This window comes from Phodopus roborovskii, unplaced genomic scaffold, assembly GCF_943737965.1.
Source record: "Phodopus roborovskii unplaced genomic scaffold, PHOROB, whole genome shotgun sequence".
Classification (NCBI taxonomy): domain Eukaryota; kingdom Metazoa; phylum Chordata; class Mammalia; order Rodentia; family Cricetidae; genus Phodopus; species Phodopus roborovskii.
The window spans coordinates 33,656,790-33,679,910 of NW_026126525.1; the positions used below are offsets into that span (position 1 = coordinate 33,656,790).

The window sequence follows — 23,121 nt, forward strand, 5'->3', positions numbered from 1 at the left end:
TCCCTCTGTCTCATGTGAAGGCATCTTTTGAAACATACACACTAAAGCCTAGAAAGTTTGCAGGCTGTTTAAAGAGAGTAGAGAGAAAGCTGCAAATGGGCCTCCTCTTTGCCTTGGCTTCTAAGCCTTTCTTTCTGAATAGAAAAATATCACATGCATGTGAAAATGTGTGTCTCCAATCTCTGATGATGATGTGTGGGAACCCAGTTCTGCTGTGTCCCTGTGTTGCGATGTCTGCCTGAACCTGCTTTTCCCCAAGGACAGCTCTACCTGAACCTCTTTCACTGCCCATTAAGTCTACTTCATTTACCTTATTTCTTCATGTTTATTTTATCTTCAAAATGAGGACCACAGAAGATTTTGAGGCCCCAATCCTTTAAGCAACTGTGACTAGTGGGTCTGATGACAAGAACTGAGTTTTTGACCACCTACTTCTAGGACAAGTGTAAAGTACAGTTGGCTTTTAGCCAACCACACATAATTCTGCCCTTGCCTGTAGAATTCCTGGTATTACCCAAACACAGAACTTAATATTGTCTCTTGAGACGCCCGGCAGTGCTCTGTTTAATTCAAAGTGAAATGAATGTCAGTACTCCATCATGTTTTTGTTCCCTTTGTGGATGGTGGGGGCTGCTAATGGGAGTTCTGTTTCTTCCTGCTTCATGACTACTGCAACTTCTAGTAAAGTATTTACATAACTGGCGCTTCCTTGAAAATAAAAGGACTGGATTAGTTCAGCTGTTGGCTTTACTAGCTTGTCCAAAACATGTCAGCTTCACTTAGCCAAAGGAAAAGATCAATTCTTTAACATTAGGTTGTACTTGAGTGCTTGTCACATATTTTAATGAGTGTGTACATGAGCGTATGTGTGTTCAAGTGAACTTCATCACCAGCTAAGGGTTTGACAGAAATGTCATTTGTCTTGTCAAGTATAAGTGGTGTCCATTTGCTTCTTGAGCAGTAGGATAATGGGAAATCCTGTTTGTAACACTTCAAGATAAGCACAATCACTGGCTGTATTAAGACTCATTTCACTTCACAAATAAGTGATTTCTCTTCTATGTGAAATTTTACAAATCCTAAAATTTTATGTTTCAATAAAGACTACAGACTATATATATATATATATATATATATATATATATATATATACACACATAGATATATAAAGCTTCTGTTCTTGTGCCAGTGTTTTACATCTATTGTAAAGCTGTGCAGAATTGGCTGGTCATCTTATTTATTCACCTAACTCCCATGACAGAATCATCGCAGCATATATAGGACAATACATTACTGTAGGTAGCAGCAGTCAACACTGGCTGGCTTAACTGTGCTGCATAACACACATAGGGATGCCCAGAATGTAGGGATAGTTCACAGAACACCAACACAGTAAGTAGTAACTTTCTGTCACCAGCAATAGCAAGGACTCAGGGACTCGACATGCCCTACCATCCTGTTCTTCTCTGTCCCAACAGCACTTCCTTCCAAGACTAAATTTTGTACATTGGTGTCTTAGTTGGGGTTCCTATGGCTGTAAAGAAATATCATGCCCGTGCCAACTCTTATAAAGGAAAACATTTAACTGGGCAGCTTACAGATTTAGAGGTTTAGTCCATCATCACAGCAGACATGGTGCTGGAGAGGTAGCTGAGAGTTCTACATCTTGCGGGCAACAGGTAGTGGTCTGTCTCACTGGGCATGGCTTGAACATATATGAGACCTCAAAGCCCTCCTCTACACTGACACACTTCCTCCAACAAAACCACCACCTCCCATTAGTACCACTCCCTTTGGGGGCCACTTTCCTTCCTTCAAACCACCACAGTGGGTGTGTTTTTAGTTGCTGAGAAGTTTAATGTAGGTGACAGAACAGAAAATTGTATGGGCAGGCTTTGGAAGCCGAGGTACTCTGTGGCCTTAAAGGGACATTGGCTGAAAAGAGAAGCTACTCCAAAAGGCAGCCAAGATCCGGGAAAAACCATTGCACCAGGCACTCAGAGGTGCTGAAACAAGGTTGTAATCTTGTTTTGGTGAAGCTAGTAAAGCATACAGCTGAACTAATCCGCCCCTTTTATCTTCAAGGAAGCCCCAGCTAAGTAAATATTCAAAGTTGCAGTAGTCAGGAAGCAGGAAGACACTGAAGTACTGAAGTACTTCTCCAATGAGTGTGTGCATTCAGTCAGTGTGACAAACATCCACTGGGATTCTTCTGTGCCAGCTGCCGTTCTAGGCACTGGATTCAGGAATGACAGAAACCATGCCCTCCTGCTGTGTTCCCTAGTGGGAGGAGAAAAACAACAGATAAATAAGTGGCATGTACATGAGTAGAGGAAAGTACAGTGGATAAGGGTACCATGTACCAGGTTTGACATGGAACCCTGAGGCTTTTGCTCATAGTCGGATGGAGGAGCCGAAAGCTTATGAGCTCTGACTGCTATTCACAAACACACACATGGTCATTGCAGGGAGACAGGTGAAAAATAATGGTCTCTTGGACCAGAAGGGCAGCAGTGTGGCGAAGAGGGGAGATGCTGAGAACCTGAAGTTTTAAGTGGTGGTATTTGCAGATGGGTGGAATGTTGAGGGAATTTCGAGGCTGATTCCAGTGTTTACTGTCAATAAAATAAGAACACATTAGACATTAACTCCCTGCTTCCCATCACAAACTTGTTTTAGTAGCGAATTTAAAGATGAATTAACTGAGGAGTTAAATCTGACCTCCCATAGGAAGTGGCAAAGGGAAGGCTTTCAGCTATGATACTTCTCTGGCACTAGATGTTTAGTTAGGACTCACTGAGTCTGCAAGCATGCTCCCTCTGGTGGGTGGGTCATGGATGCTCACAGAAGAGGAAACCTGTTGTCTGTTGTCCTACAGTGCTACTTTTCCCAGGCATTGATGCCGAAAGGGTCATTACAAGGCCACAGCAATGAGTCTGAATGTTGCCATCATCTTTGTTTCTGTTTTCATCCACTTACACAGGGCAGGATGGCCCCATGATGAACATTAAATGAACATTAATTTAAACTTCTGCTGTGTCTTCTGCAAACAGAAGAAAAACAGTAGGTAGATGTCGCAGAGAGGTAGATTTCAGCACAGATAACTCTCTTTCCATTTGAAGCAGACAGAGCCGAATGTTGGACTTGGCAAAGCCATGTTTGGATGATGGTGACCAACTCAGTCATTAGCAACACTCAGGCAACAACTTATCCATCCCACAGCTCCATGGTGCCTTCTCATTCTTATGTGTCCCCTCTGCCCCCCACCATGGCTTCTGTGGCCTCTCAAGTGGAACAAGTTGCAAGGGCTCAGACTCTTGCTCTAGCTCACAGGTCTCAGGGTATGAGTTATATAGATCAAGTAACTTACAGATACAGGACCATGCTTCCAAATTCAGCTCAGTAGCCAGTCACGTATGGCTCTGGGATTTGTAGTCAGTCTCCTTCTGTTTTTGGTTCATCTTTGCAGCTCTGTCTGAAGACACAGCTGTTTTCCACAGCATGTAACCTTTGCTCACTGAAAGTGGAGGGAAGAGAGCCATACTTACCGTGCACCCAGAGTGCTCTCCAGGCAGTACATTTCGTGGCAGGCATGACTTATGTTAGTTAGAGCCATGCTGTTGTAAGGTGAGAAATAGCCAGTGGACCAGCTAGTGACCTAGAAAATGCAACCCCAGAAATTTCTTTTCAAGTCCCACTGGTTTCCTCTGACATGCTGAGGGTTCCTCTATCTTTTCTTCAGTGCCCACTGCTGTTCTTACTTGCAGATGAGAGCTTTCCTTTCATCCTGTAGTCATCTTCCTGCATCCATGTCCTTGTTATTTCATGGCTTACCTAGAACCCTGATCGGCTTCCTGGGTTAACCAAGTACAAAACTGTTCCATTTCTTTCAAAGTGCCCAAGAGCCCTAATCACGTGGTTCCAGCACCCAGCTCTCCAGCTCATCTATAAAAATCCCACCTTCATCTCCGTGGCAGGGGAGGTAGCTCAACCATAAAGTACCTTCACCTTCTCAGTGGCAGGAGGGGACATGGCTCAGCAGTAAAGTACTTGCCAAAAGTACATGAGCACCTGAGTTCATCCCCAGGACCCAAGGAGTTTTGTTTGGTTGGCTGGTGGGTTTTTTAAAAGCCAAGTGTGGTGTAATGTAATCCTATGCTTGTTAACCTAACACTGGAAAGAAAACAACAAGAAGAAGCAGATCTCCGAGGCTCACTGACCAGTCAGCCTAACTACTTAATGAACTGCAGGCCAAAGGGAGATACTGTCTCAAAAAAACAAGGTGGATGATACCCAAGGAACACACACACACACACAGAGAGAGAGAGAGAGAGAGAGAGAGAGAGAGAGAGAGAGAGAGAGAGAGAGATCCTACCTTTATATCCTAGCCTTTGACCTATTTTTAATAGCACAATTAGCTATTAATAATATCCATCTCCTTTTTTGAAAGAAAAAACTATGAAATGTCATATGGTAAGAGAATGCATGGTTGTCACTGATCTAGTAGGGACCATATATCTGGCTGAAACACTCTTAGAAACACTTTTGGTGTTCACTCGCTGAGGAGGCACAGCAACAGTTTGAGATGGGACCTAGCATACACTTCACAGTCAGAGCGGTCTAGTCATCTACCCAAGATCCTGAGCATATGAGAGGTACTTGGAACCCAGCCTCTTCCTCTGCCATAAACACCATGCCCTCAAATATCTGTTCCATTCACCTTTCTTCACTGACCTTTTCTCCCCACTCCATGATGGCTTTTCTGCTGGCCTTATCAACTGTAGAAGCTTAACCCTCGTGTAGTACCAATGTCATAGGTCAAACCATTTGTCTTTATTTTTGTGTGTTCGATCAGGTGGCCAACAGGGTCTACATGTAGCCTTGCAATCACCAGCTATCCTCGGCCACCTTTGTCACTGTTTGGAGAGTTATTTCATGCAAACCATAGCTTCTTTTCCTGCAGACTTGCAGAAGGATCATCCGCACACGTCAGAACATTGTTCCCCCTCCGCTGACTCCTCATTGGTGGTTCTTGCAGTGGGTAGGGTGTTCCCATATGAAAACATTCCTTCACGGTTTTACACTGTGTCTCCAACACAGTCCTTCTGCATCCTTCCCATAATGATGATCAAATGATAATGATTAAAATTACTAAAATACTATCTTTAAAAAGGAATGTTGACATTGGTGGGAGAAAGATTCTATGAGGTTAGACAATTAGAGGGAGATTTTTAAAAATAAAGAGAAAACAGTGACAAGGTTGGCTGCACCTTTAAATATGTTACTGTTTTCCTGGCCTCTCACAAATATGGTTGTGATTTAAGAGGGCGACTTTTTTCTTCAGACCTGACTTGTGTTTTTTTCACACCAGGACAACAGTTTATGGGGTAAGGCAGGCCCTGGGGAAAGCGCTGTGTCATATAAACATAGACCAGCCTGCTTTTCAGACTTGTCTACATGATGGCACTGGGTATTTTTTGGAATTTTCAGTACAAAATGTTTTAGCCAAAATGATTAGTAAACCAAATTTAATAAAAAAATATGTATAAAGATATAAAAAGTAGCTATATCAAACTCTATCAAGGGTCATTTAACATTGGGATTAATACCAGAAGCTAGGTTGCAAAAGGAAAAAAAAAAGAACAAGAAAGAAAAAACAAAGAAAAACTTTTTAAATTTATTATGGCTTTGCAGACACACACTGCAAAGTGCCCCCGCCCCCAGCACCATCTGTTTCTGCTCTCCCTGGCCTCAGGGACCTATAAAACTACTGAAGGAAATTGAAGTTAAGGAAAGAGCATGTGTTTTACAGAATTTCAGATCTCTTGATTGAGGTTTGTAAAGTCCGTCAGAAAAACAGTAAAAATTTTTGTAGGGCCCTTTGGTGTCACCCTGTAGGAAAGACATTCATGAGCTGCAGCACTGATAAGATTTTCCTAAATGATGCTGTTGCCTATTTCCAACATCATAAATCATACTCATATAAGGAATTTCCTGGTAAAAATGGCCTTTATCCATCTATCAGCTCTTAATTACTGGACAGCAATATAATAACGTATTGGTTGTAGGACTAGGGCTCCTGGAATGGGGCAGGGCTTTTAATCTGAGATTACTGTGTTAAGCCAAGTAGCCTGGAGGGAACCACTAGCCTAAACTCTATCAGATGTTCGTCAGCAAGCCAAGGACAATTGCCAACCCATCCAGTAAAACATGCCATCGACCACAGTCCCCATGTCCTTGACAGTAAGTGAAACAACTGGTAGGTTGCCTCTTCCAAGCCCTTCTTGTTCAGAGAAGCATGTCTAGAAATGCTAACACAGAAAAAGAAATGCGAACACAGCAAGCATCATTCTTATTTGAGACCTCAACACACTTTTAAAGTGGACACACTCTCGCTAGAGCCATGAAGAGATGTGACATTGCTCTTTGTAACCACAAAATCTTTTCCTCCCATGCAGAGCAAGTGTGGAACTTAGTCCAGGCTCAGACTTAGGAAGCAGAGAAAAGAACTGGTCCTTGCCCATAGGTGGTCTCCTTGCTGATGACACAGGAGTGACGCCATAGCTGTGAGCCAGGTGTGGCGTGCCTAGACAACTGAGCAAGGGCAGATGACGGAGCTTTAGATATTCTTTAGAGCAGTTTATCTGCATTCTTTTATATATAAGTGGGGTGAGGGGCTTAATGTGTCAGTTCTCTAAGTGATGAGTTAGTGGCAATCATTTTGTAAAGTAGAACATAATGGGAAGAAAAGAGTAAGGGAACAGGATAGAATGGATCTTCAAGAAGTGCTTTTGAAGCTGGTACAGTTAGGCTGAAACTTAGATGCCTGTTGGTTGAAAAAAAAAAAAATATATATATATATATATATATACATATATATATATATATATATCAGGATTAAAAAAAAAGCAAGTGTCTGTGGTCTAAGGCTGTGGTAGTTGAAGGAAAATGGCCCCCAAAGAGAGTGGCACTATTAGGAGGTGTGGCCTTGTTGGAGGAAGTGTGTCACTGTGGGGGTGGGCTTTGTGGTCTCCTATGCTCAAGACACTGCCTGTTGTGTCAGACCACTTCCTGTTGCCTGTGAGTCCAAGATGAAGGAACTTTCAGCTCCTTCTCTAGCACCATGTCTGCCTGCATGCTGCCTGGCTTCCCACCATGACAACAATGAACTAAACCTCTGAACTTTAAATAAGCCACCACAATTAAATGTTTTCCTTCATAAGAGTTGCCATGGTCATGGTGTCTCTTCATAACAAAAGAAACCCTGAGACAAAGTCCTTTTCTATTTAGAGAGTAAGAATGTTGAACATTGAGATAATGTACCCTTTCTTACACAGTTTACCCAATAACAATATTAACACTTTCAATAAATATTTCTCATAATAAAAATATTTTGTTACTAACTTCATCCTCATTCTATGTTGTTTTTACATTTTTAAAACAGCACAATAAGGGAAACCAAAATAAAACAACAGCTCTGTTCCTAATTAGTTTTCCTCTTCTGGGAACTGTAGTCCTAGAAAACAGCATGTCAGAGTCACACAGTTCCTAGCCTTCTCTATTCCATTTAGGAAGCCTACTCTTTCATTACACTTTCTGTGTGCATAGCTGTATAGACAGACTTTACTGTTTGGATAAAATTAACTTCTGATTGATCCAGTGCCAGCTAATGCCTCCTTTTTCCTTCGAACATCTTCCTTTCTGATTCTTTTTTCATGTCATCTACTCTAGGAGACATTGGAGACTCAGTTTCTTGCATGGCACTCTAGCTTCCACACTGGGGATCTTAACTGCTCTCCAGCCCCTCACCATCTCTAGAATTCTCCACAGAGAAGTGGAAATGCTGTGTGCTGGTGTCTACTTTGTACACTTTCTAAAATCTTTGTCTGTCTGTCTATCATGTGTTTGTTTGTTTGAGGTTACCCTAGCAGCAAAGGGTGATTTTGTTTGTTTGTTTTGTTTTATTGTCTCTGAGTCATCAAGAGCTGCTGGAAATAATTGCAAACATATTGGGACTTATCCAAAACACCCTTCTCCTATTTTCTGGATGTTCTGCCCTGTCTATTTTTATGGAGAATGTAGTAATTTATCTTACACAAGAGCCCAATCCAGTTTAACTCCACCAGAATTTATGGAGTGCCTGTGTGTCAGGTCCTACAATAGCTATCATAGATCCCGCGTTCACAAACAGGTATGTTTTAGTATGTGTTGGGTAAATGGACAGAGAATCCCATGCAAGCTGCTAAGGGAGGGAGCTCTTAACCCTATTGCTGCAGAGGGTTTCCCTTGTCACCTTCAGTGTCCAGAGGATCCATCCCCAGGGCAGGGGGAGAGAAAAGGGTTCTCCAGGGTAAACACCTCCACAAACCCAAGGCAAAGAGACCTAGAGAAGCTCGAATTTGCAGTTAAGGATAAACCAGACCACAGATGGTTACGTGAATGTCATTAGCACCATTTCTTTAAACCATAGAAAAAGAGTTTGCCAATGGGTTGCACAGTATTACAGAGAGTACCAAAAAGAGAAAAAAAAAATGAATCAGGGAAATGGAGAAATAAATATTAGTAGTTCCTAAGTCATGGAAAACCTGTTTTATAAATCCTGTAACATGGTTGCAGATGTGTGTGCATTCATTTCAGCTGAAATAAAGAGGTATAAGAAGATGTTTCTTGGTGATGGGTGTCAGAGCTGGCATTCTTTCCTGTCTTTAGATTTTCTCAGAAGGAAGCTCTCAGCCAGATTCCCCAAACCATCAGCCACCTGAGCATCCATGAAGTCGCATCTCTAAGGGGAAGTTCTTGAGAGCTTGGCACTCATTTTTAGTTAAAGTGCAAGGTGGCAGACCCTCCACTGAATGCCATCCTCTGTGACTCATGAACTGCCCAGGTGCATGACAGGCTGGCACCATAAAGGTATCTTCGAGGACCTACAGGTTCAGAGCACAGCTCATTGATGTCTTAAGCTGTTGACTGTAGAAAGCTGATAGGAAATTCCTAGCATCAAGGCAGTCATGCTAGAAAAGGGCATGTTAGCATTCTGTGCATACAGAATTTATGCTTTACTATTTTAAAAAGTATGGATATTAAGTCATATATCTCAGCTTCCAAGGTAGCAAATATATTTTGGGTCCCCGGTTTGATGAACCAGATCCTTTCAGCCACTGAGGTTGAGTTGAGGGTCTTAGAGGGAAATCTGTAGCAGAAAAGCCCCTGTGGGGGTCTGAGATTGGGTGGGATGGGATTGAAATTGAAAAATGGCCACACACAGTATACTTTTCCCAAAGAAATGTGCAACTGCTACTGTAGTCAGAAAAGGGAGACGCCACACAGAGGGAAGAGCCAAGGTCTCCTATGAAAAGAAAGAAGAAATACCTGCAATTTGAAGCCAGCCATGGAAATAGTTTGGGGGTTTTGTTGTTGTTTTAATGACTATTTCATGAAGATGATGTTTCCTGAGATTAGCAGAGGCATGGGGAAGAGAAGAAAAGTAAACTCACAGCATACAACCTAAAAAGAGAGTGGGGAGCTGAGGGTTTGAGTTTTCCCCTCACAGCACAAACCCCTCTGAGTGTGGAAGGCCGAGCTCAGCCAGAAAGCAGTCAACTTCTTCAGTCAGCATCAGCTGCTTTCTAACCAAATCCTAAGAAACAGAATAGGCTTCTGGTAAAGTTTCCTGCAAAAAAAGCCCCAAGTCTTCAAAGACACAAGAAAGACAAGAAAACTCCACTCACCACACCACACGAGTATGTGTGTGTGTGTGTGTGTGTGTGTGTGTGTGTGTATGTGTCTGTGTGTGTGATGAAATTATGAATGAATACATTTAAAATAACTTTTTAAAGTTATGAGCTAGGGGCTGGAAAACGCAACAGTAGTTACTCTTCTAGAGAACCTGGGCTCGATTCACAGCACCCATGTTTGTGATGGTTCACAAACAGCTGTAACTGCAGTTCAGGAGATCTGTTGCCCTCTTCTGGCCTCTGTAGGCACCTGCACACACATGGCATATGTGCACATAGACACATGTACACATAAATAAAAAATAATAATAAGTAAACCTGTTTTTAAAGGAAAAAAAATGTGACTTCTGAAATTGCTGTCTGGCCTAAGAAAATAACCCTCAGTGTAGAAAGGGGCAAACCAAAAAGACCTGACCAAAATATTAAAACAATTGATGATATTTTGCTTTAAAAAAATAAAATTCTTGGTGGAAACTTCTTAATAACTTAAGTAGCTTAAAAAATCATTGAATATGCATCAAAAAAATGGGCGAGGGGTGGCGCAAACAGCAGCCCACATGCACGGCTAATATCAGTCCCACTGAGTTGCTGTTCATAACCTGTATGCTGGACTTTGAGTAGTTTATTCATTTAACAGATTCACTGTTCTAGTTGCTGTGGTGATGTGGTGATATCTTACTGGTACAAATAAAGCATGTCTAAAGATCAGAGGATGGAGCTTACCACTAGCTAACTGTAAAGGTCTGGAGGTCTGTACAAGCTATCACCACAGGAATATAGCTCTGAAAAGAAAGGGTTTACCCTGAAGCTTATCATGTGTGGGGGGGACATAGACAGACGGACAGAATGCAAGATGGTGACGAAGCTAGCTACAGGATGCTCAGTGCCAATCTGATAGAGCTCTGAGTATGAACCCAACCAACTCCTGTTACAAAGTTGCAGGGATCTCTGTGACCACTAAGGTGGGCAGAGTAGCCTTTCCAGGGAGGCAAAAGAAGTTTAACATAATTAAGTAGCCTATATTAGTTCAAACGTCTGGAGTGGTTTGTTATAGGCAAAGTTAAAAAACTTTCCTGGTGATAACTCAATCCCATGTACACAATAAAGCACTAAATAACTAAGTAAATGTGGGACATGACTAACATCAAGACTCTTTGTAAAGCTCATGTGACCCTTTCCATGAAGATGGCCTCTAAGACTGACCAAGAAAAACAAGCATATAGTGAGGGTGTGGGGAAGATCCAGTGTGATGTCAGTCACACAGATAGCACCATGGTCACCTTCTGGATGGATAACAGGTTATGTGTCCCTTCCTTTGAAGGAATAATCTGATGTGGTTAATATTCCAGGTTCTCTAGTGTTTATTGGTGAGCACAAGGACCTCTGTGCCTCCTACAATAAGTGTGTGTGAGTGTGTATGTGTGAGTATGTGTGTTTATGTGTGTCGGTGTGTATGTGTGATTATGTGAATGTGTGTGTCTATGTGTGTCTTTGTGTGTGTCGGTGTATGAATGTGTGTGTGTGTCAGTGTGTTGTGTGTGTCAGTGTGTTGTCTGTGTGTATGTGTGTGTGAGAGAGAGAAAGAGAGAGAGAGTGTGTGTGTGTCTGTGTGTGTGGTTTAAATGAAGTTACACTTGGGTGAAGATGCTCAGCCCAGGAACTATATACCATGTAACAAAATATCCAGTACCAGTATATGAAAAGCCCCCATTTTGAGTTACTGATGAAGGGAGTCTAAGAGGCTACCAAAACATTCTGCGCTATTGCGGTTGTCATTGGTTTCCTCCCAGATACTGAAGGTGAGTCCTTATTACTGTAGATACCCTGCACCTTGGATGCAGAAGGATCAAAACTGGATCTGACCTGATAGCCTCCTCTCTGAGGACCAGCTTTCTTAATACCAGAGGGTGCTGTACAAACTGCCAAGGAAGGAGAGCAGCCAGTACCCTGCCTACCTGTGACACCCATGAAGCACAACAATGACCAGCATGACAAGATGTCCCCAAAGGTGCAGTAGTGGCACCTAGCTTTCTCTTTATTCAAGGCTCTTCCAAACAATCCGTTTTCTACTCTACATTCTGTGGGGAGGATCTTGAAGAGCTTACATCGTATTCCCTCATATAGGCATACATTTACTCAACCAGCTGCAGCGTGGCCAGTTAGCTTTTGCTATTCACAGCAAATGCCTGTGTTCCAATGCCTTGGAAAGGCATTGTAAGGTCTGCCAGTGCATTGGTGAAAACAAACTGCTCAGTGTGTTCAGTGGGGCCCAGTAGGCTCTTCACTCCGTCTTCCCCATGCCTTAGGTAAACTACCATGCCCTTGACTCTGAGAGGCTGTGGTCACTTCATCACACCTGGATCCTTGGGCCTTGTAAGACTAGTAATCATGAAGTAGGTTCATGAGATGCTAATCTAGACACAGAAGTTGGGTGAAATTTGACACATAGTGCAGAAACTGAACCATCAAGTTAAGAAGAGTGTTTGTATAACCATCCTTTCCCACAGGCTATTACATTTCAGGGGGAAATATGAATTATTACAAGTGTCTGCTGACCTGCACCTCTCCACACCAATTTGATGTAATTAGTGCATTTTTATGACTGCAGAGAATCGCTGCGTCACTGATGGCTTGCTATGGCTTTTGAGAACACTGTTTCTGATCTCCCCTGTCTAGTGCAATCTATACGTAGGAAGATAAGTGGGCTCTCCTTATGACCAGATATTAGCACAGAACTGTATGCATTTGAGAGAGATTCACTCTCCAGCATGCTTTTACCTTTTCACTTACATTCCCTTGAGCATGTGGAAGTTCTGTGTTCCTATGAATCTATTCCTTTTGGAGACTTTTCCCCCCACTATTTTTAAATATAGAAAGCCTATGTAAGGCCTTATCTAGACGGTATCACTTCTTGGTTTTTGCTGTTGTGTTGGAGTGTTGTGGATTGAACCCTGGCCTCCCATAGAGAACATGGATGGTCATCCACTGAGGACCAGTTCTTAGGAGTTTTTTTAAATTGTTGCTGACATTAACTTGCAGCTCCTTTGGGTTTATATTATTTTCTCTTACAAAAAAGGGAATGAGACAAAAGAACAAAGAAAGGGAGGGAGAAAAAAAGGAAAAGTCTGTCTGTCTAAGTTTTAAACCAGGCATGGTGTCATGTGCCTGTAACCCTTGCACTGAGGAGGCAAAAGCAGGTAGACCCTTTTCAAGTTCAAAGCCAGGCTGGGCTTCATAGTAAAAACCTTTTCTTTATTTAAAAAAAAAAAGTTTTGTAGCACTGTTTTCTTAATAATCCCCCTGTAAAGGTAATATATAATGATTTCTATTTTCTCCATTTCCTGTGAGCGAATTTATGTGAGACTGATGTGCTTAACCAAGCCCCCTCCTGTTAGCAAATCTTTAAGGCTGGAACTTTATTTATGATCAATTTGTGTTGAACCATACTATATGTTGGCATTGGAAAATGCTGGATAAGACAACACATCCATGTGTATGCATATATATATATATGTATGTATGTATATGTATATTTATATTTATCGTGATCAAAAACAAAATTTATAGATTGGTTTTCACTTAATGTGGTAAGAGAAAACCTCCCTTCCTTAAAGCTCATGGGACAGGTCACTAGAAAGGAGATGAGACTCTTGTAAAGAACTCCAAAAATTATAATAAAGACAGGTGAATGCATCAATAATAATGAATGCAGCCATGTTGCCCTGAGGGGTTTAATTCTTAAACCCACATGATAGCTGAGGAATCACTCTCCATGGAGTCTTGGTGGCTGCCACGATCACTGGCAGACCAAGTCAAAGGCTGTGTAGCACCAGCCCTGCTCTGGTTGGGGCACAGGCATTCTCAAAAGTGCTTTTCTTTTGAAACCATCTTTTTGAGACTATGGAAAAGTACGCCTGCCTTAGCATGCCTTCACCCTTCTAGGGGCAAGATCAGAAACAGGAAAGAACTGTGCTTCCAAAGGCTGCAGGAAGGTGAGCAGCAAGTGTGAGTTCTTCATTCTCTAAGGCTGAACTTGGGCGAGCTTGGCTGTGAAGAACTTCTTCTATTGGTGTCCCCACTGTGGATCAGAGATAAGCAGTTAACTGCTCCTGGTCCTGCATCTCCAGTGGGCTAGCTGTGCAATAAGCCGATGTCTTCTCGAATATTCTTCTGCAGGTTTGCTTGAAAAGTTCAGAGCACTTCCCAGCTGGATTGTGTTTTCCATTAGAATTAGGCCTGGTTTATTTTGAAGTCCTAGTGGTCCCATCTGGAGCCTGTGACAAGCAGTTACTTGTTCCCCAGGCAGGGCACAGGCAGGCCTCCAGTGTACCAACCACACTGCCCTGTGTACATCAGACTCCCTCCACAAACCCCTCTGGGAGCTGCTTTTGTGGCAGATTCCATTTGGTTTCACAGGACCTGGAAGAGGACAAGGGACACTTGGCACTGCCCCCCAATCTCCCACGTTCAGGACCATTTGCAAACTGCTCTCAGAGGGAACCCCAGACCAACCCCTAACAGACGCTGCCATGAGCACCATTGTCTGCACAGGGCTTGCCTTTTCCCAGCTGACCTGCCTGAGAGTGGAGAGATGTGAAAAGTTAGAGACAATCTGGCTTCCACTGAGGGAGGGGAGCTTTCTTGTACAGAAAGGAAGGAAATACCTCTGTGGGATTTCATTTTTTTTCCCCTCCTCTTCATCCAAAAAAAAATACAAAGAGACTCTCTGTCTCAAATGAGAACGTCGGCTTTAAATCTTTTAGGTTTGGATTAACGCTGCAAAAGAAAAAAAAAAATCTGACAGGCTTTCAGATATGACTCAGAAAAAGTTTTTTCCCCTCGATTCATGTTGTTGATTTGTAAAGAGGAAGGCCCATAGCTGAATAGTGGGCTGTAGTTGCCCCCTGGTCATTAGCATAACAATGGTCAGAATTAGCAGCCTGCAGGATCCAAGTGTTTCTTGTCAGCGGAGACATTTAGCTCGAGGTTAATGCACGGTTTGCCAAAGGCAAGACAAGTCTTTCTTCTCTTGCCCTCAACATTAAAATACATTAAAAGTGAGCCAGGGAAACATGTTTTCAGTTATATGACTTAGCATCTCATCTTACCCTTTTCCCCAGAATGAAAAAGATATGCAAGGGTTTTGTTTTTTGTTTTCTAATAGCTGTTACCTTACTAGAAAGCGTCCTTGAATGGCAACAAAGGCCAGTGAGTTGATAGACATTTCCTGTTACACAGTTGCTGTTGGTTTTCACTATTGAGGATGTCAGCAAACATAGCCCAGATCATGTTTTGCTTATTAAATAAAGTGACTTTTATGGGGACATTTTTCACTTGTTGGTGTCTGGAATATGGATGCTGTTTCTCAGAGCCCATGTGACAGGTTATAGTTTCTGGTTTTTTTTTTTTTTTTTTTAATGATGGCATGTTTTTATTTTAAATGTCAAGTCCCATATTCCTGTACTGACCACAAAAAAAAAAAAAAAAAAAAAAACCCTTAGTGGTCTTGAGTGGCAGCCTGTGTCACTATGTTCACGTAGGGAGAAAAAAAATGAGAGTAGTTCCTGGTGTCCCTTTGAGAGTCAAAATGAATAGTGGGTCCAATACATGCTTTAAAATTGATCTTCCTATATGACGAGGTTGACTGACTAGAACTATGTGTGATTGTGAATCTACCTAGAATTACACGCTATGTCCTTTTTAATTCCCAAGCTGATTCCTGAATTAAAAAGAAGACAACTTCCTGTATGATTTGCAGCAGGATTTAACTGTATAGGAGTTAGTGTGTATTGGAATTATAATAGTATATTTACAAACTAAACAGGTACTGCAGGCTTGCCCTGTAGAAACAAAGCAACTCAAAGAAGTGAAACCAAAATGTATCTGTTATTGTACAAAACTATTCTTCTTAAACTCTTCATGATCTAATTCTATGACAGTGATATTTAAATCACAAACAACTAATAGAATGCATTACTTTTCTAAAATCACAGAACTGTTTTGTTTACTGTCTGGAAGCCCCGATACCCAATTTAAAATTTAATACAATGGAATAATTTAACAAGTTAGTTTAATATACCTTTATTTGAGTTTCATGTACTAAATATTTGGTTTGACTTTAACAATCATAAATGTATACTGCTAAAATTTACGTGAATCATTGAACAAAATTAAGATTACATCTATTCAGTTGCCCAAAATAATCAAGTTGTTACTTTCATAGATATCTTAACTTGATTGTACCACAGTCATAATGTATCTGGTTGATTTTTTTTAATGCCCTTCAATATGATAAGAGTAAAGTTCATTTTCAGTGCCAGAATTATTAGATTTTGTTTCTAGATATGAATTATTTTATGTGCCATATTATTATATTTATATCCTCAGGAAGATTGACAGTGAGGTCCTGTTACAAAAGATCAAAATTTATACTTCATATCATTGAGCACAATAATTCTACAAAACCCATGTGTGTATATATAAAAAGATTTGATGTGTATTTAAAACTTCTCTATCGACTACCTGAGAGGAAATACTAAGGTGTAAATGCATGATAAATATGACTTTTAATTTCAAATGTCGTATGTGTTTGAGTCCAGACTATTGTCTTTCCCTCCCCTTATAGAGTCATATTTGAGTTACCTTACTTAAATTATCTTGAGAAACTGAGAGTGAATGATGTACCTCTTGGCTATATAGAAGTGTCAACTGTTTGTGACTTCCACAGGCAGCCATGCTCTTCAGCTCTGGAGTCTTTTGGATGGGCTTGCTCTCCATCCCTGTGGCATCCTTGCTTCTGGATGTGCTGTGCAAAGTGTAAGTATTTGATATATGCTATATACACAACACTATATGTGCATGTCACCCCTTGGGTTTCTGTAGTCCTCAAACTTGTAAAATCTGCAAAACAGGAACCAGTGATATCTGTTAACTTTAAAGAAGAAAGGTGTGATTTAGAGAGAAAACAACTAAATTAGTTTAAAAGGCCAAATGAGAAACAAAGGGGTTACATCAAAGACATGTGCATTTGTTGGATTAGAGAAAATTACATCAGAAAATATGTGTTTAGAAATCACCTGCAAGACCTCAAAACAGAAAGGAAAAAGAGATTTTTATCTCCAGACATCTTTTTTAGGAGCTATGAAAAGAAACTCCTTGCTTCACTGATTCTAAAGATTTATTTCGTTTTTCTTAATGTTTTAAAATGATGTCTTATCCTACAATATAGTTACTGAAGTTAATGATATATTTATTTAGTAACTATTTTAGTATTTTTTATCTCATTTACTTGTTATGACTACTGCTCCTATATTACTAAATAAAAATACCCTACCTCTTCTGATCTGTTGAAGCTCTGCTTGTCCCTGGTTACTGCTGTGCTTGCCAACAGCTTGACAGGAAGCCACATGTCCACATCTGTAAAGTCTTGGCAGGAGAATCTCATTGCAAATCCTTTTCTCCCTGCAGTATCAAGAGGACAGCCTTCAAAACATTAGTGGATGAAGTTCAGGAGCTTGAGGCAAAATCTCAAGACCCAGGGGCAGTCGTACTTGGGAAAAGGTAAAGGGCAAATTGTATATGGCCTTTCATAAGATAATTTTACATTTTCCTCTTACTAGTGACTTGAAATACTCTCTTAAACTTGTATTTATCCCCTGACTGGTGGTGTTACTGACAGATTCTGGAATCAGAGAGGTATGGATTCAAGACAGATCTATCATTGCTAAATAGTGAGTTGTCTTAGACGAATTTCTTAACGCAACTGAGCCTCCTTTTTTTTTCATCAATAAAATGGGGCTTATATGGCTGCTTTAGAGTGGTTGTCAAGATTGAATAAAACAGCAGAAGCAGGATGACAAGTAGTTGTATTGAAATTTTTTAAAAAAATAATAATTTTTATTTTGAAATTATATCAATAATTCTTAAAGGTTTACATTTCTAGCTCAGTGTCTTCTTAGGAACCAATCCAAAGCATTTTTCCTCACCACCACCCCCTCCAAACACACAGGCTAGAAGGTTAAATCAATCTAGTAAATAGCCCAGGGAAGTAAATTTAATTTTTTTCTTTCATCTACTAACCAAAGGTTTTGTCTAAAGTCCATTGGCTTGAAATATGTCACCTGTCTTGCTTCAGCATTTTTATTCAGTTTGAACAAATGGAATAGATGTCAGGGTGAGAGTTGAAGCCAAAGCCTTGCTCCATGGTTCTTCCCACCACTCATTAGGCTGCCCTTAAACACTGGTGTGAGCCTCTGATTTGAACATAGTGGCCTTGGTATTGCTAGAGCACTCCCTGTCATCCAGGCACCCAACTTGTAATCGGAATACACTGGCTCACTGAATCCAGACAGCAGCCCAGTGCAGACAGACTGTCTCCAGGTAGGAACTCTGAGTTCAGAGAGACAGAGTCCCTACAGTTGTTAGCCGTGAGCCCAGGCCAAATGACCGAAGACGTCCTGCTCCAAATCGTGATTCTGCATCATGGGATTCATCATAGGAAAGCACCTTTCCTGTGACCTGGGACCAGCATTCCCTCTCTCTTTGTTTTCTCTCTCTTTTGGTGATAAAAAGGATCAGGAAACATCCTAGCTCACAAAACCAAATAAAGCCGTATAGTAAGAAAGAATTCCTAGGGAAAAGGCCACTAGGGATACTGTTTCTGTCCTTGGCTATATGTCTCACATTTGCAGGTATGTTGGGAAAGCCTGCATTAGCCCCTTCCTGTGTAGTTCACCAGTGATTGACAATTCCTGGTCAGCTAGGACTGAAGTGATGGTGTCCGTATATGAATCATCCCATGAGTCTGCATTGTGTGTAACCCCTTCCATTAAATAAACCGAAAATCAGTGGGAGCTGAGGTTAAGAACATGTGTTGCTCTTGCACGGAACCTGGTTTGGATTCCCAGCACCCACATGATGGCTTACAACCATCAGTAATTCCAGTTCGGGGGACTCTAACCCCCTCTCTGATCCAAGGACACCAATATATATACATATATATATGTATGTATGTATATATGTATATATATAACTAATACATACAAAATAAGTAAAGTTTTAAAAAACAATGGGTGAATCTAAGCCACAAAGAAATGGATTATTCCCACTTATAAAGCACTGATTTCTCTGCCAAAAATACTTCTGATATTTCCCACTGCAACTTACCCAGCTCATTTGCCTTTTAAAATATCTATTCAGCGATCCTTAGGAATGAGTTAGATAAATTGACAAAATACTGCCAACCAGTCCCCAGACCAGCACATACCTGCCTTCTTGCTGCTCACTGATGATCTGAAGGCTGGTGGTCAGGGAGAGCTTGGTGGCTTCCTGCTAAAGAGCAGCTCAAGGCAGGGCAATGCCGAAGGAGCCATAAAGAGGACATCCTGGGGACAGGAATGCTGCCCCACTAAAATAAACATCTACAGGTAACATCTTACAAAACACCTTACAAGAAAATGTGAACTCAAACACTGGATTTAATGGAGAAGAGTGTTGACCATGCAAGCATTAGGAGTTGAGCTCAAGTCTCCAGCACCATATAAAAAGCTGGGTTTGGCCATCCGAGCCTGTAACCCCAGCACTGGAGTGGAGGGGTGGAGGCTGAAGATTGTTGGAGTTAGAGTCAGTCTGTTCCCAAATTCAATGAGAGACCCTGTCTGCACAGACTAAGGTGGGGGATGGTGACACAGCAGGGCGGCTGATGGTCTCGTGTCCTTCACAGGTGCCTGAGTAGGCACACACCCAAAAAAGGGGGTGTGATAAGGAATTATGGAGGCTGTGGCCTCATTGGAGACAGAGATGCTTGGTTATCGCTGGAGTATGTATGAGCCATGTATATTATGTGCCATCTATATTATGTGCAGTTAAATAATGAGACTTACAGTTTGATATTCAACTGTGGATATTGGCCAACAGAGCTGTTTCTTAACAGGTCTGAGTTTAGGATCTTCATGTCAGGCTTCAGACTTCACCAACTTGTCCATCCACTGTTTGTCCTTTGGTCTCAGCATATAGGAGAGACTAGGAAGTATGGGATGTCGGATGATTTGGTCGTGAAGGACCATGATGAGGTTTGCTCCCAGCCTGTCAGTATTGTTTTCCTAATTCAGTGTTGTCTTGGAACTAACAAATGAAATGATGTGGCCCAGTTTTCACTCCAGTCTTTATGTCAGTATGATAGCACATGCTCTGTGGTAAGAAAGAAGCGCATAGAAAAGCTGTTCTGTGGGTAGGGAGATGGCTTGTCAATGTAGTCCCTGCTATGGGATCTTGAGGGCCTGAGTTCAGATCTATAGAACCCACATGAAAAGCCAGGATGGTAGAGCATGCCTGTAACCGCGGCACTGTGAAGGCCAGAGACTGGCAGATTCCTGAAGCCGATCTGTTGAGGCAGACTCTTGCTAAGCAATGAGTTTCTGGAGCACTGTCAGATCCTCTCTCAAAAAGTAAAGGCAGAAGATGATGGAAAAACAACCCACCAGCAATCCCTCACACTACAACACTAACAAATAATATTCACCAAGAACACAACACATGTGTACACGTGTACACAGTAAATTTTTTCAATAGTCTAATTTTTTTTTTTGTTTGTTTGTTTAGAAAAAGCCTTTCTTCAGCCTACTCTCATCACCAGGGTGAAAAGGGATAGAGTAGTCTCCTCCTAGTCTCATTCTCCCAGCAGCACCACTATCTCACTGTGCTGTGGCATTAACCCTTTCGTGATTAAATCTTGTTAACTTTCCGGACATTCATTTCAGTTTGCCAGTTGTCCTAGTTTACTTTTTGTTGCTGTGATAAAGACACTGACCAAAAACTTAAAGGTTCCATCCATCACATAGGGAAGCCACGGATGGCACTGGCAGCCCAAAACTTAACACAGAGACCATGGGGGAATGCTGCTTTCTGGTTTGCTTTCTCTGGCTTGCTCAGCTACTTTTCTTACACATTCCAGGTCCACCAGCTCAAGGATGGCTTTACACCAGCCCAGTCCATGGTGGGCTGAGCCCTCCCATGTTAATTGGCAATCAAGAAAATATCCCTACAGACTAGCCCACAGGCCACTCTAATGGAAGCCGTTCCTCAGTTGAGATTGGTTCTTCTTGAGTATGTCTAAGTTTACATCAAGTTGGTAAAAACCAACCAGTACACCAAACCAATACATGCCACTTTACCACCCTTCAAAGATGGCCAGGATTCCTTTGACTGTACACGAGTTTTTACCAATAACATATTTGTAGGAATACCAATAACATGTTTGTAGGAAAAATACTATATTTAAACTCAGTATCTTTTCACTCACCTCCACTAAATACCTAAGCAACAACACTGTGATGAGTTGGAAATAAAGCAACAGTATTTAAATGGTAGTTACTTCGTGATTGCATTGAACAAACTTGGAATTTGCATATCTTGGTATGAAATGAAAGACCCTACAAGATTAAGAGAAACTACTACTAAGAATTGTAGTAGATGTGGTTTTAGTAAAGCTACATCTTAGTCCTTTTCTCTCTCTCTTTTTCTGTCACACTGAGTTAAGCTATCCAACAAAAAAAAAAAAAAAACTAAGCTTTCAGTGTACTTATTGATGTTAACATGTTATCCACATATTTTACAATGGGACTTGTTAGTAATCTTAGTCCCAATAAACATGGATGACCTAAAACTGTGTCAATTTTGAAATGATAAACTGTTGTTTCCCATGGGTAGAATAGGGCCAGAGAAATCCAACTCGGCATTGCTTCTAATTTACGAAGCACCCTCCTATAAGATGGCATTTATATTCTGGAGGAGGTGGAAAACAGTCACGGAAAGAACACAGCAACAAAAATGTAGCTGTTTTCTTAGCAGTGAGGTAGAGTGGGGGCGTCAGGCTCATGTGTAGCGGTAGTTTTCTCACACAGAGCCAAGGTTAAGTACAAACCAAAGCATCAAAAGAGATCCTTACAAAGTATCTTTTCTAATAGAATACCGGGGATCTGGGGAATAGGAGTGGGAGGGGCCAGCATTTGTTGAGTGCTTCCTAAGTGTCAATCACTAAACTGACTAGCAGCTAAACCCTGCCTGTCTGCCACAGGGTTATGTATTGTCCTCCCATTATAAGTGAAATGGCCAACGAAGGTTTCTACAGTGAGCCAGCAGCTAACAAGAAACAGACTCAAAATCGAGTCAGAGAGTCTCTGGAGTGTATGCTTTTTTCTGATGGATGTGCCATGTTTTCAAGAAAGTCTCGGTGCTCAAAAATAAAATAAATGATAAATCAATTAAATAAATCAAATAAACAATAAGTAAACCAGGAGGGGAAACCCATTATCTTGTATATTTCACTTGCTAAAATATAGAAGACAAAGCCCATATTTCATATGGAGGTCTTCATATTTTGGTGTTGTGGTACTCAAGTGTGATACATTCTGGAAGGCCAGCATGAAACTTAGAAAATGGATTTGGGGAGGAAGTGGCAGAGAGCTCCTTTGCCCTCCTGCAACCCTCTATAATCACTTCCGCTCCAAACACTGGAGACTGCCAGACACTGCATCTATAGCACTTGCTAACAAAATGGGATTGTCAGGCTCATGCTCTCAACATCCCCAGGGGAGTTACCCATGTATGCCCTTAGGGTCCCAGAGTCTGTAGTGTTAGATCATGGAAAGAGAGGGACAGGCAAAGTGATTTGAGAGAGCTGACCCTTTCTCCCTTGTGTGTGGTAGAAACAAGGTTTACAACGAACTGCACCACCACTCGAGTTTTCCATGAATTTGTGCTCTTCTTGTAATGCAGCTAATTCCCAGTGACAATAAAATATGTCTAGTAAACCCTAGCTAACATCCCTAGGCTTCAAAAACTATGTGAGAGATTAATACAAATGTCAACATTTCTAAACATTTTCCTTCGATTTTTGCCTAATGTCTATGCAATTCATTTGTACAGTGAGGAGGATCTTTTGTGTGTGTGTGTATGTGTAGATGATAAAGATAATTCCATTTCGGGCTTTCAAAAAAATGGCAAAACACAGAACTAGCATAATTTACAGCAACTTAACTAAAGCTTGCCTAGTGAGGAAAAAACAAGATGGGAATGTTTTTTAGCTGACATCCTTCCACGCTGACTGGTCTTTGCCATCAAAGGACATTCAATAAAACAGCACGATTGGTGAGATGGAGGAGGTGTGTAAGCATGTCTCCAAATTGCTCAGATTCCTCTACCCAACAAATGTTCACATTCCTGTTGTGTGAAGAACCTCACCGCATGCAGTAGAGGGAAAGACGTGTGATGTCTCACAGTGTGGTTTGCAGAAGTTCTGTGATTAATCCTGGAAACCTCCCTATGGAGTTCAGGCGAAACAGATTTTTTTGTTTCTTTGTTGCTTTAACTACAATTGCTTCCTAAAAAC

General features: G+C 41.3%; 1 protein-coding gene across 5 annotated transcripts in view; it reads left to right on the plus strand.

Annotated features, from left to right (window-relative positions):
- Atp8a1 (ATPase phospholipid transporting 8A1) overlaps positions 1-23,121 on the plus strand; it is a 215,289-nt gene that overhangs the window by 189,924 nt on the left and 2,244 nt on the right. For all 5 annotated transcript variants that reach the window (XM_051198447.1, XM_051198445.1, XM_051198446.1 and 2 more), the window contains 2 exons: positions 16,462-16,550; positions 17,202-17,294. In XM_051198447.1, coding sequence (XP_051054404.1) covers positions 16,462-16,550; positions 17,202-17,294 — 182 coding nt within the window. The remainder of the gene's footprint in view (positions 1-16,461; positions 16,551-17,201; positions 17,295-23,121) is intronic.